Consider the following 13,872-nt stretch of genomic DNA (forward strand, 5'->3'; position numbering starts at 1 on the left):
TTTATATATTATATATATATATATATATATATATATATATATATATATATATATATATATATATATATATATATATATATTCCCACATACAAACACACAACAGTCACATTTACAATAAAAATAAATTAATTGAATGGTTTTTTGTAATTTTATATTTTTTGTAGTTATTGACTTGAAGGGAGTTTCCGAATTGGAGTTTTTTTTTTAAATTTAAATGTGATATGTATGTAGGTTTGGTCAGTTGGTTGGTTAACATAACGGATTGAGTGAAGTGAATGAATGAATGAAAGAACGAACGAACAAGCGAACGAATGAATGATTGACAGATTGACAGACGAATTGAATGATTCACAGACGGGTGAATGAACGAACGAACAAAAAATAGATGCATAAGCAAATGAACAAAAGAATAAATTAGTAATTGGACGAGTTAATAAACGATCGTACGAATGAATAAATGAATGAATGAATAAATAAATGAGTGAGTGAGTAATTGAGTGAATAAGTAAATGAATAAATGAGTGAGTGAGTAATTGAGTGAATGAATGAGTGAAGGAACAAATAAAAGAATGAATTTGTTTTCTTCATATCGGCGTTTCCTTGATTGATCGCTGCTTGACGTATGAGGAGTTGAAATCGGGAAGCGGGCCAGCAGCTGACGTCATAGTTGTTGTTGCTGTTGTTGTGTAGTCGAAATGTTGGCGACGCGACTGTTGGCTGCTGCTGTTGTTGTTGTTGTGAGGTTCGATGAACATCGTATCTTGGTCAACATCCGCAGTCGATATAACAATACCTGAGGTTGTTTTTTTATATAACTGTAATTAAACATTACCATAATAATTAAAATAATTATAACTATCATAATAAAAATAATTATAATTATGACAAACTCTTTCCTATTTTCCTTCTCTTTCTGTAATAGCCCAGGCATTTGAAGAGGATGATGAGGAGGAACGCGCTAAATAGTACGAGGGTCACTCCGCCTAACATTACCGCACTGGTGTCGTACGACTGTCTCTGATTGCCTATTGGGTCTGTGTGTGTGTTTGTTTGTGTGTGTTTGTTTGTTTGTGTGGTTGCGAGTATGTGTGTTTGTCTGTATATGTGTGTGTGTGTGTTTGGTGTGTGTGTGTATGTGAGTGTATGTGTGTGTGCGTGTATTGATTAGTTGTGAATGTTGTTGGATGAATCATTCGACAGATGCCGGTTTAAACAGACAGATTCATTCAAAGATTATAAATTGAAATTACACTACATTGTTAAATATACTATACAAATAAAACTAAATAAATAAAATTTGGTTACATCAGAAATTTTTCAATTTCAATTAAAATACACCCACACCTCCAGTTTCAATGGCAACGACTTCACTGGCCTCTCCCTCAATAACCAGCCCTTTCTTGACCTTGAAATGATCGTTCACGTGACTGTAACCGTCCTTAAGGGCTTCAAGGTCAACCACAACAATTGGAATAACCCGGAAGTGGTAGGTTGTCCCGCGACTAACTGTCGGCCAGTTGTAGGTGTGGTTAGTTGAAGGCACGTCTGTCAGTGTTATCCAATGGTTGTTGAGGGTTTTGTACTGGAGTTGGTAGCAGGTTTTTGTTTTAAGGTTGTTGTTGTTGTTGTGGTTGTGGCTGTAGTTGTGGATGTTGTGGCTGAAGTTGTGGCTGTTGTGGTTGTTGTCGTTCGATAGTTTGCGATGAGTATCTAAAATTTTGAGGTAATAATTTTCGTTGTTGTAGTTGACGTGGTGATGATGGTTGGATGATGATGTAATGTGATGTTCAAACGATGTTTTCAACGTTACATTGTTGTAATCAATGTTGTTGTTGTTGTTGTGGTGGTGATGATGGTGATGACGATGGTCGGTTTTAGAAGTGGCGTTTGAAGCGGCGATCAATGCGTTTGTTTTGTTGTGGCTGTGATGGTGATGAGGACTTTGCTGTGTTGAGGTCGTCGTGGTCGTTGTTGCTGATGTTGTTGTTGTTGGCTGTTTCATCTTCTTGCTGCTCGTCTGCCAGTGAGTTAATCAACAACAATTTTTCCATTTCCCATGCTAGGATGTTCGTTGTTTGTACGCTTATGAATATGCATTTGTGTATGCATCTCTGTGAGTATCTCTCTCTCTCTCTCTCTCTCTCTCTCTCTCTCTTTTATATCTATCTTTATTTTTCTCTCTCTACACACATGCATCTATAAAACAATTGAGAAGAAAGAAAAGAGAGAAAACAAGAGAGGGAGTGCAAAAGAAGAAAAGAATGGCAGATAAGCCAAAAGAAAGAAGGATATAATGAGAGAGAGAGAGAGAGAGACATAGAGAAAGAGAAAAATATAGAAAAAGAGAGAAAGGGAGTAAGAGAGAGAGAGAGAGAAAGAAAGAGAGAGAGAAAGAAAGAGAGAAGGCGCGTGCCTGTCTGTTGTTTGCTTAAATGAATTTTTAATTCAATCCCATGAAACATTGAAAGGGTTGGGCCTTATGGATGAAATTTTAAATAGCGCGAAAACTAATAATAGAATTACTACTACTACCACCACTACTACTACTACTACAACTACTACCACTACTACTACTACTACTACTACTACTACTAGTAGTAGTAGTAGTAGTAATAATAATCATAATCATGTTAATAATGGAAAGAAATTAACAGTAACAAATGTTTGTGACAATTTACTTAAAAAAAGGGAGTCAATTGAATGATTGGCGAGTTTGGATGACAATAAAGATGATGATAACACTGAAGAGGATGATGAAGACGACGATGATGAAAATTACGATGAAAGATTAAAACTGGCAAACCGATGATGATGATGGTGTAACGAAGATTACCACCAAACATTTAAACGATAAAAAAAGAAAGTATAAACCAACGCGTAGTGTCCCTTCAAGCCTCCATTCATTGCCCACCACCTCTTCATCATCGTAATCATCATCACCATCATCTTCGTTTTCTTCCTCTTCGTCGTTATAATGGCGATCTGTAACATCACCACCACCAGCACCAACATTAGCACCATCTTCACCAGAATTTTCACCGGTAAAACCAACATACTTTACCGCACCGACCCTATTCTCGTCACCGTGGATACAGTTACTTGGAAAATCCTGGGCCGAATTTGTATGCCCGTCTGTGTGACGTCGATGGAGCGTTTGGCTAAAAAAGGCGGGAGAATGCCAGGAGATGAGTAGTGACCCGTGGGAGGTCAACTTCAAGGTCAAGTTCGTTGGCCGATGGGGCTTGTCTGGCAGGGGTGGGGGTGAATAAATATTTAACGGTGATGCTGATGCTGTTGGCGATGTTGATTGTGGTGACGATGATGCGAAGACGACGATGAAAATGGGGATAGCGATGATAATTATGGGGATGGCGATGATGGCAATGATGATAGTAATGATGGATATACTGGATTTGTATATGGTGACAAGAGCTGTCGTTTAACTAACAATGAGAACGCTAATGAAGAAAAGCATGGCGATATTATTATTATCCTTATTATTTTTATTATTATTACCCTTATTATTATTATTATTATTATTATTATTATTGTTAGTTATGGTGATGATGTCGATGATGACGTCATGTAGCGATTCATTAAAATGATGATGACGATTACAAAAATGGCGGGAAAATGACGTCATTCAATAACTTTGCGCTAGAAAATTTTTTTTCTTTCCTCTTAATTAACTAAGCCGTAGAAGGGGTTTAAATATAATAAAATATAAATAAATAATAAAATAATAATAATAAAAACGAATAAATAAATACCCGAAGACCATAAATAAGCTAGGAAATGACATTTTCAAGTTCTTGTAAATATTTATGGTAATGAAAATATCCAAAAATTATCAAAATAATAATATAAATAATAATAATAATCATGAAATGATAACAAGAATAATATTAATAAGAAAACAATACTGATAATCTTTACACTAACAGAAAGAAATAAATGAACGTGATTGGATGGGATAAGCAGTTACGTCATCGAGGGTCGACTCTCCTGATTGGTTGATGAATAATTTATGAATATTAATTAGTTTTGTGAGGGCGCTAACAGTTTTTTTCTTGTTTTCAACATTTATTTAAATTTTTAAAACTAAAAAAATTCCATAAAATATGCACCAATTTAATGAGCGAATCTCAAAACCATCAGTAACTCAAGCGACATTATAAACATGAACAAACTAAGAACCACAACAACGACGACAACAGTAGCAACACAAACAACAACAAAAACAACGACAACAAAGAAGACATTAGCAACAACAGCAACAACAAACGATAAACAACAACAACACAAACAACTACACAAACAACAACAACAGCAACAACAGCAGCAACAACAACAGCAGCAGCAACAACAACAACAGCAACAACACAAACGTTTAGTCTTGGCTACAACGATATCTGAAAAAAGAACTATTTCACTGCGACTTCTAATCATCAGCATAAACTCGTATAAATGATTTGGAAGCAGGTGATTTAATGTCACTGATGTTATTGTTGTTGATGTTGTTACTAGCAGTGCTTCGATTAATGACGTTGTTGTTGTTGATGTAATTAATGTTGTTGTTGGCAGACCCATCGTCGTCCAGTTGTTGTTGTTGTGGTTATCTATAATGCGATACCTTTAATGTTTTTGAGATGTTTTCAAATTTTTTTTTAAACGAGTCTATTAAACAAAAAGACGAACAGCCTTTGATAGAATCAATCAATCAATCAATTAATCAATCAATCAACCAACCAATCAATCAACCGACCGATCGACCGACGGACGGACCGACCTACCAGAGAACGTAATGTATCGGCAGCCCAGCGTCATAGCCAGGAAGCCATGATAGCGTCACTGACGTCTCTGTGGCGTGTTGGACGTTCAAACTGTGTACCGGGTGGGGAGTTTCCACTGGTGAGTGAGTGGGCGAGTAAAAAAAAATTATTCTTTTCGCTAGAACTGAATTTATAATTATCGTAAATTAAACATAAACAAATTTAAATAAATAAAATATCGAAATAATACAACCTAACCGACAGACCAACCAGCCAGCCAGCCAGCCAGCCGACCAACCTTCAATAATAAGCAAAGTGGTAGTGACGATAACAGCCACTACATTAGCAGCCACACATTCGTACACCCCTGCATCCACCGTCCCAAGGTTGACCATCGTCACGTTACCCTCACTAAAGAACAGACGAGTGGGCGGGGGCATGAGGAGATGACCTTGCTGAGAGGGAGAGTTGAAAAGGTCAGGGGTACAAACACACCACAAACAACATACACGCACACGTACGCACGAATCGAATTATAAAAACACACATATAAATACAGACAGATATCTGCAAGTGAACACACACATACAAATAAACACACAGAAAAACAAACAAACAAACGCGCGTACAAACATACATACACACACACATACAAACATGCATACATACAAAAATACATTCACACATACATACATACATACATACATACATACATACATACATACATACATACATACATACATACATATATACATACATACATACATACATACATACATACATACATACATACATACATACATACATACATACATACATACATACATACATACATACATACATACATTCACACATACATACATATATACAAACAAACAAACAAACAAACGTACATACATACAAACATACAGACAAACAGGAAAACAACATCAAGAAGATTACGATGCTAAAAAGCTTTTAAGAGTTGGTCCTTCCTTTCCACCCATTTTGATTTGAAAATAGAGCAAAATAATAAAATAATAATATTAAAAATAGTAATAATAATAATTTGTATTCTAATAATAATAATAATAACAACAACAATAATAACGGCCACCTTTTTATAGTTCTTTTAATATTTTAATCCCACCAAAATATTTTTGAACTGAAGTTAATCCACTTTTGTAAACATACGCGCAAAAATACACACATACATAAAAATACACACATACACACACACACATAAAAATACACACAAAACACCCACACACGTACACACACACATATACATACAGAGGTAAGCGAGTATCGGCAACAGTGCTAGCAACAGATTGTTGACGGTAAAAAACCACAACAAGTTCAAGATGAACAAAACCATTTGATATCTAATCGTAAAAATACAAAACAATGTACAAAAATACAAATAACCAATAGAGACACATAAAACCAAACCACATAAACAACAGCTTTAAACGTAGACGAAAACTTAAAAAAAACAACAAAAACAGCCATACACAAACAAACAAACAAACAACAACAAAAATAGAAACATAGGCAAAAACGCAGAAAGAAATCTAATGCAAAGAATCAGTAACATCATTACGGCACGGCACGTGATAGGACTAATAACCGCATCGATCGTTACGTCATCAACTTAGTGAAGTGTACGCAACAGCAGCAGCAGCAGTAGTAGTAGTAGTAGTAGCAGCAGCAGTAGTAGTAGCAGTAGTAGTAGTAGTAGTAGCAGTAGTTGTAGTCAATATTTTTATAACATTTTCTACTCAAATCATTAAAAACATTCAAACGCCTAATCACTAGAATGCTAAAATACTTTATTAATTACTTAAGTGCTACGGAAATACTAACTTTTTTCCAAGTGATTGAGGGCCGCGGGTCACCGCTCGCCACACAGGGCATGCTCACGAATTGGGTCGGCTGGCGTTGGTAGATGGAGTCCGGACGGGTCAGAAATCGAGGGTGGTCTAATGATGAGGAAGACGATTATGATGGTGGTGATGTTGGTCTGGTGGTTGTTGATGGTGGTGATGATGATGAAGATGATGGTGATGTTGATTGTGGTGATGGTCTGGTGGTTGTTGATGATGGTGATGATGATGGCGATAGGATGAGTTTAAATCAGATTGGCCAGGAAAAATACACAAACCCAACAAGATTGTCATTAATCTACATATTTATTGCCTAGCGAAAACAACAACAACAACGCAATATATAACATAATCAACTAAAACATAAACGAACAACAACAAAAATGACCCCAAAACATGCCAACAAACCATCAAGCACTCACTAACAACAGCTTAAATAACATCAACACGAATATCAACAACAAAAGACAAAACAATCATTCAAAAAGTTAAAAACATCAACAACAAACAACCCCACAAAAACTTCCGCCAACTTACCTCTGACAAAGACCTTTACCCCACTCGATTTTTTACCCTCTCCAAGAACAGAATGAGGGATGCAACTATATACCCCCTCGTCTCTCAAGGTCACCGGTTCAATAATTAGGGTAGAACCCCTATGCAGGCGTAAGTTACGATGGTGAGAAATTTCTAGGGGGTGGTCGTCCTTGAACCACACCAATGACGTCATTGGAGGGTTGGCCAAGACGGGGCAAGGAATGTGACCGGTCATGTGGAGGGGGATGTAAAGGTAGGGTGCCATTTGTGTGACCAATGGTTGGTCTGCTTCCCGGAAGTAAAAGTTTGTATCACAATGAATGAAATAGTTATCAAAGATAAGGAAAGATATCGTAATTGTTGAGCAGCTAGGTTTTTCATTTATTTGAAATTGAATATCATTCAAACAAATTTTGACGAAATATTCGAACGTTATAGTGCATGGCGTACGTGGGTATAAAAAAAGAACAACAATTATAACAACAACAACAATAATAATAATAACACATAGCAATTTATTTAGCGCCATATAAACGATTTGTTTAGCGCCAAATAAATGTTAAGACAAGCAAGCAACTCACACGTGACATTGAGGTAGGCATCAACCTTGGCCACTCTACCGACATTGTTGGTGGCCGCACATGTGTACCAGCCATCATCATCTTTAGAGATATTGACGATGGTGAGAGTGCCAATACTATTATCAGTATCGTCGTCGTCATCATCCATGACGTTGTTGTGGTGGTGGTGGTGTTTGTGATGAGGTTTGAGTTTGTTTTTGTTTATGTTTACGTTTTTGTTGTTGTTGTTGTTGTTGTTGTTGTTTACCATGACCCGCGCTGATAAACCTGGATGGCTGTTGACGTTAAGTCGGTCCTTGTACCATCTGTCCGGTTCAGGTGTTAGTTTATTATTGTTAAGATACCACTCTTATTTGTCTCTCACTCACTCAACCCGTTCATTCACTCGCCCGTTCAATTATTTACTCATTCATTCACTCATTCATTCATTCATTCGTTCGCTCGTTCGTTCGTACGTTCGTTCGTTCGTTCGTCCGTTCATCCATTCATTCGTTCGTTCGTTCGTTCGTTCGTTCGTTCGTTCGTTCGTTCATTCATTCATTCATTCACTCACTCACTCACTCACTCACTCACTCACTCATTCACTCACTCACTCACTCATTCATTCATTCATTCATCAATCGATTAATTTATTCATCCGCTCATTCACTCACTGATATGTGACGCTGCTTGGGCGTCCTTCGGCTCTGCACGTCATTTTGACGTCACTGCCCTCCATCGACGTCACGTTTCGCGGTGGTTCCACTATGTGTACACCGTCTGCAGTATTGAGTGTAAAGTGAATACCACTACCACTCCTGCTTCTGCAGCTGCTTCACATACTACAATTGCAAATACTAGGGTTCCTTGTTTCATTTCCTACAAAAACTTGACATATTACAATACAACAGCTTGACATACTACAATTACTTCTAGGACTCGTTGTTTCAGTAGCTACTACTTTCACAATTGTTGCTACTGCAAGCAGTGCTGGCTGTTGTTATTACTACTACTACTACTACAACAACAGCACTAGTAGTAGTAGTAGTTCTGTAGCTGCTACTACTAGCATTTCTGCTACAGTTGTTGCTTTTACTACTTATATTACTGCTTAGCCACTACATTTACTGACTCTACTAATTTTATTAGAAATGTATTTGGCTAGTATAAGTATTTGATACTGCTTAATGGGCTGGCATTAGCTGCGCTAGTAATGCTGTAAGTTCAATATCGGGTAGATATTTGTGAAAATGTATGCTAGTAGCACGATAGTATCATAATTGTGAATTTGCTAAGTAAGTCTCACTTACCTGAAGATATCCAGTGTTTATCTGGGGATGAAAAATATGAGGTTGAAAGATTTTTAACTATCCGAACAAAATTATTGATATTATATCACGATAAGAATGCTGTAATAGTTTTCAATAATATATGAACCTCATAAAAAAAACTAAAAAAATGCGTAAGAAATACAAACAGAGATACAATTATACAAAAAATGTACGCTAAATACAAAATACAAGGTACATAAAAATGCCAAAAACATTATTCGAAACAACGAAAAACAAAGTAAAACCTTTAACATCCAGTCTAATATGCCTCGTGGCGCTTCCAAGATCATTTCTAAACAAACACTGGTACATCCCTGCTGAGTCCCTTCTGACGTCACCAACGATCAGACGACTTCCGTTTTGTTTTAGATTAACTTTTCGACTGTCCTTCAGCCAGGAGAGGCTTGGAGTGGGGTGGCCGTTTGATTGACAGAATAACTCCAGCCAATCACCGATGTTCTTGATGAGGTATTCGGGTGATGAGTGGGTCACAGTGGGTGGAGCTATGAAAATTATTATTATTATTATTGTTGTTGTTGTTTTTGTTGTTGTTGTTACAGCAACAACAGTAACGCATGTTTTTCACATTGTTCAAGTTTTATTTAAAGTTGTTTATTTTTCTCTTTCATGTCTTCGCTCCTTCATTAATTTATTGTGCTTTTGTTTATTTGTATATTTATTTTTATTTATGTTTGTTTTTATTTTTGTTTGCTCGTTTTTCAGTTGATTTCGGATTTTTTTTACCGGCTAACAGTATAATTAGTCCGGATATTTAGGCGCGAAAAATAAATTAGGGATGCGCGTTTCAAGGGAAATTAATCATTATAGGAGGTCCATCCCTCATTCTGAAGAATAAAAAATAAATAGAAACGAAAAAACCGAATGGAAAATTGTAAAAAATAAATAATTTGTCGCAATTTGTCATCCGTGCCTTCTGAACGAGTATGTATCCTTGCCTTGTTTGATGTTACTGATGCTAGTTTCGATATTTTTTATTATTATTATTATTGTTGTTGTTTGTTGCTGTTATTATTATTATTGTGGTTGTTTTTTGTTGTTGTTTGTTATTGTTGTTATTATCATTGTTGTTTGTTATTGATGTTACTGCTGTTGGAATTAGTGTAGTTTGTGTCAGAGTTTACAAGTCGGTTACTGTCTTGGTGTAGAATTTGTGGGTGATGGTCTTACTTGCGATAATGCCCTACCAGCTGTCATTAAGGACTCACGCACACACACACGTGCACACGTCCACACACACGCATACACACACACGTACGCACATACACAAACACGCACACATACACACAACACGCACACCTACGCGCAAACGCGCGAATTCAATTTTTTAATATTTTTTTTTCGTCTGCGTCACTCGCTCAAACAAGGATTAGAAAAAAAAATAGAAAAAAAAACAATTCGAAAAACATAACAATAAAAATAATAATAACAATAATAATAACCAGAAACAACAACAAACAAAGTAATATTTAATAATAATAATAATAATAATTACAACATTTAATAATTTTAGGTAAAAAATTTATGTAAGATAAACAAAATTTGAAGGGTGGACCCGGAGAGAGAAGTATGGAGAGGCGAGGAGGAAAAGATTTGTGTAAGAAAGATGTTGGTAAGAAAGAATATAGAATGAAAAAAGCATGTATGTAATGTTATAATCTCTTTCTAAATGAAATTTCCTTGCGACATACAAGAAAATTTCAACAATATTTTGTCGCTATTGTTGTTGCTATGTTGTTTGTTGTTTGTGATAGTGTTGTTGCTGTGTTGTTGTAGTTGCTGTTTTGTTGATATTGTTGTTGAAATTGTTGTTGCTGCTTTGTTGTTGATAGTGTTGTGGCTGTGTTGTTGATGATGCTGTGTACTTGCTGTTGTTGCTGTGTTGTTGTTTTTGTTGTTGTTGGTGTTATCAGTAATATGTCGTAGGTTTGATATTGTAGTTGTCGTAATGTTATTAGAGGTTTTGTTGCATTTGCCTTAACTGTAGTAGAAATAGTGGTAGTAGTAGAGTTACCAGCAGCACCAGCAGTAGTATTAGTAGCTGTAGTAGTAGCTGTAGCAGCAGCAGCAGCAGCAGCAGTAGTAAAATTGACGGTGGTTTTGTGGTTACAAATGTTCTTGTTAAATTTTTTTGATTTACTATCTTTAATGGCTTGCCAAAATAAGCAGGAAAGACCTTCATCAAAATTGAGTCATTGTTTACGACAGGGAGGCATTATTATTATTATTATTATTATTATTATTATTATTATTATGTTTATGATTCTTATTCTGTTTTTATTATTTTTATTATTCATTTAATGATTACGTTTTGCGACAGAACACTTGAACGGTTAACAATGCATTCATTTTTTTAACCAAATTTTTCATTCAATCATTCATCCATCCATCCATGCAGTCAGTCGTTTTGGCGTTCATTCATTTATTCATTCTTCATTCATTCATTCACTCATTCATTCACTCACTCACTCACTCATTCATTCACTCACTCACTCACTTACTCACTCATTCATTCATTCATTCATTCATTCAATCCACTAGTTCTCTAGTCTCATCTGACCGGAGCAGAGCGAGCAAAAGAAGGTGAAAAATTGAAAAATTGACTGACAAACGAAAATAATAATAATAACAATAATAATAATAACAATAATAGTAATAATAATAATAACAACAACAACAATAGCAATAGCAAAAAGTTTTTTTATGTTTTTTCAAAATTCGCTCAATCAATCTTATTTAATGAAATTGAGACCAGACTGTTGATATTGTGAATTCTTACGACGACGACGACGATGATGGTGATGATTTAATAATAATAATAAAGGTAATAATAATAATAATAATGATGATGATGATGACGACGATGATGACGATGTTAATGATAATTATCAAATTATGAAATAGTTATTTTGAGCTGCAGCAAAATTTATGAATGAGTGAATGATTAATTGATTGATTGACTCGAAAAAAATGGATGAATGAATTAATGAATGAATGAATGAATGAACAAACGAATGAATGAATGAACGAACGAACGAATAAATGGATGAATGAAGTGATAGATTGTTGACCGATTGAGTGCTACAAATAAATTTTTGACTGATTAAAAGCCTGTGAAGGTATGGTGGATTGAAAATGAAAACGTTGTGAGGTCAAGTTTACCACCATCATCATCATCATCATTATCACCATTTTTTCTCATCATCATTATTATTACTATCATTATTATCATCATCAGCAACAATTATAACATCATTATCATCAGCAGCAACAATTATAACATCATTATCATCAGCAGCAACACTTACAACATCATCATCATCAGCAACACTTACAACATCATCATCGTCTTCTTCTTCATCTTCGTCATCATCATTGCAAATTTAACATCGCCATTCTTGCTATTACCAGTGTCATCATCATCTTCATCATTGTAGCCAGTATCATAGCTCCTACCCACATTGTTATCGACATCATCATCATCATCATCAACATCAGCAACAGCAGTAGTAGTAGCAGCAGTAGTATTAGCAGCAGCAGCAGTAGTAGTAGTAGCAGCAGTAGTATTAGCAGCAGCAGCAGCAGCAGTAGTAGTAGGAGCAGTAGTAGCGGTATCATCATCGTCGTCATCGTTGAGAAAATTTTAATTAGATGGAATAAAAATTCTATTTTGGCGTGCCGACTTCTATAAATCGAACCATTTTCACACCTGTGAATACGTCATCATCATCACCATCGTCATCATTATCATTATCATCATCGTCGACGTCATCATCGTCATCGTCACCATCAATGTTATCACCTTCTTATTAATCGTTTTCATCACTATCGTTACCATCATCATCACCATCATCATAACCATCATCATTATTATTATCATCATCATCGTCGTCGTCATCACCATCATAATCATCACCATAGCCACTATCATCATCGTCATCAGGATGTTAGTTTTGCCTTCAAAAGCACATTTATATGAGGATGTTCATTATCATCATCATCATAATCATCATCATCGTCGTCGTCGTCTTCTTCTTCCTCCTCATCACATATTTATTATTATTATATCCTTTTTCAAATCGTCGTTTTATTATTATTATTGTTGTTGTTGTTGTTGTAGTTGTTGTTGTAGTAGTAGTAGTTGTTGTTGTTGTTGTTGTTGTTGTTGTAACCGTTCTTATAGTCGTTATTGATATTATAACGATTATTCTCTTCGTTATAATAACTTCTCGCCTTTTGATCATTATCAATATTATCATCATCAGCAGCAGCAGCAGGAAAAGCCGCGACAACAACAACAACAGCAACAACAACAATAATAATAACAATACCAATAATATCAACATCGCCCTTTTTTCATCTTTATCATCAACGGTATTTGGGTACGCTAGAGCATCAAAGCAACATTTACTGAATACTCTCTCTCTCTCTCTCTCTCTCTCTCTCTCTCTCTCTCTCTCTCTTTCTCTCTCTCTTTCTCTCTCTCTTTTTATCCTTTTCTGTCTGTCTCTCTGTCTTTCTCTTTTTCTCTCTCTCTCTTTTTCATCATCATCAGCATCATCATCATTGTTATCAACACCACCTTGAAGAGCGCCCGCGTCCATTTATGCACGCCAAGCTGCAGTGTAGCGAGCTGTGGTTTATAGTCGCCACTGGTGTTTGTATATGCGTGTGTACTTGTGTGTGTGTTCTTAAGTATGTGTGTTTGTGTATACATTAGTGTATAAATTGCATTTGTATGTGCGTGTATGAGTTAATGCATTTACGTTTGTGTATAAATGTGTGTATG

The 13,872-nt window shown here is 35.7% G+C and overlaps 3 protein-coding genes across 3 annotated transcripts; all 3 read right to left on the minus strand.

Moving 5' to 3' along the window:
• Positions 1-584: 584 nt before the first annotated feature.
• HELRODRAFT_181902 (hypothetical protein) lies at positions 585-4,590 on the minus strand (the record flags this gene model as incomplete). The annotated part of the gene is made up of 7 exons (XM_009031679.1): positions 585-793; positions 891-1,034; positions 1,345-1,670; positions 1,942-2,059; positions 2,941-3,246; positions 3,961-4,005; positions 4,389-4,590. 7 exons carry the CDS (start codon positions 4,588-4,590, stop codon positions 585-587), a joined length of 1,350 nt encoding a protein of 449 aa, XP_009029927.1.
• Positions 4,591-6,590: 2,000 nt separating this feature from the next.
• HELRODRAFT_181903 (hypothetical protein) lies at positions 6,591-7,439 on the minus strand (the record flags this gene model as incomplete). The annotated part of the gene is made up of 2 exons (XM_009031680.1): positions 6,591-6,733; positions 7,175-7,439. 2 exons carry the CDS (start codon positions 7,437-7,439, stop codon positions 6,591-6,593), a joined length of 408 nt encoding a protein of 135 aa, XP_009029928.1.
• A 254-nt stretch (positions 7,440-7,693) lies between these two features.
• On the minus strand, positions 7,694-9,642 carry HELRODRAFT_181904 (hypothetical protein; the record flags this gene model as incomplete). Its single annotated transcript, XM_009031681.1, has 5 exons — positions 7,694-8,060; positions 8,409-8,514; positions 9,045-9,065; positions 9,311-9,568; positions 9,630-9,642. The coding sequence occupies 5 exons, from the start codon at positions 9,640-9,642 to the stop codon at positions 7,694-7,696; spliced, it is 765 nt and encodes a 254-aa protein (XP_009029929.1).
• Positions 9,643-13,872: the final 4,230 nt, after the last annotated feature.

This window comes from Helobdella robusta (assembly GCF_000326865.2).
Source record: "Helobdella robusta unplaced genomic scaffold HELROscaffold_77, whole genome shotgun sequence".
Lineage (NCBI taxonomy): Eukaryota > Metazoa > Annelida > Clitellata > Rhynchobdellida > Glossiphoniidae > Helobdella > Helobdella robusta.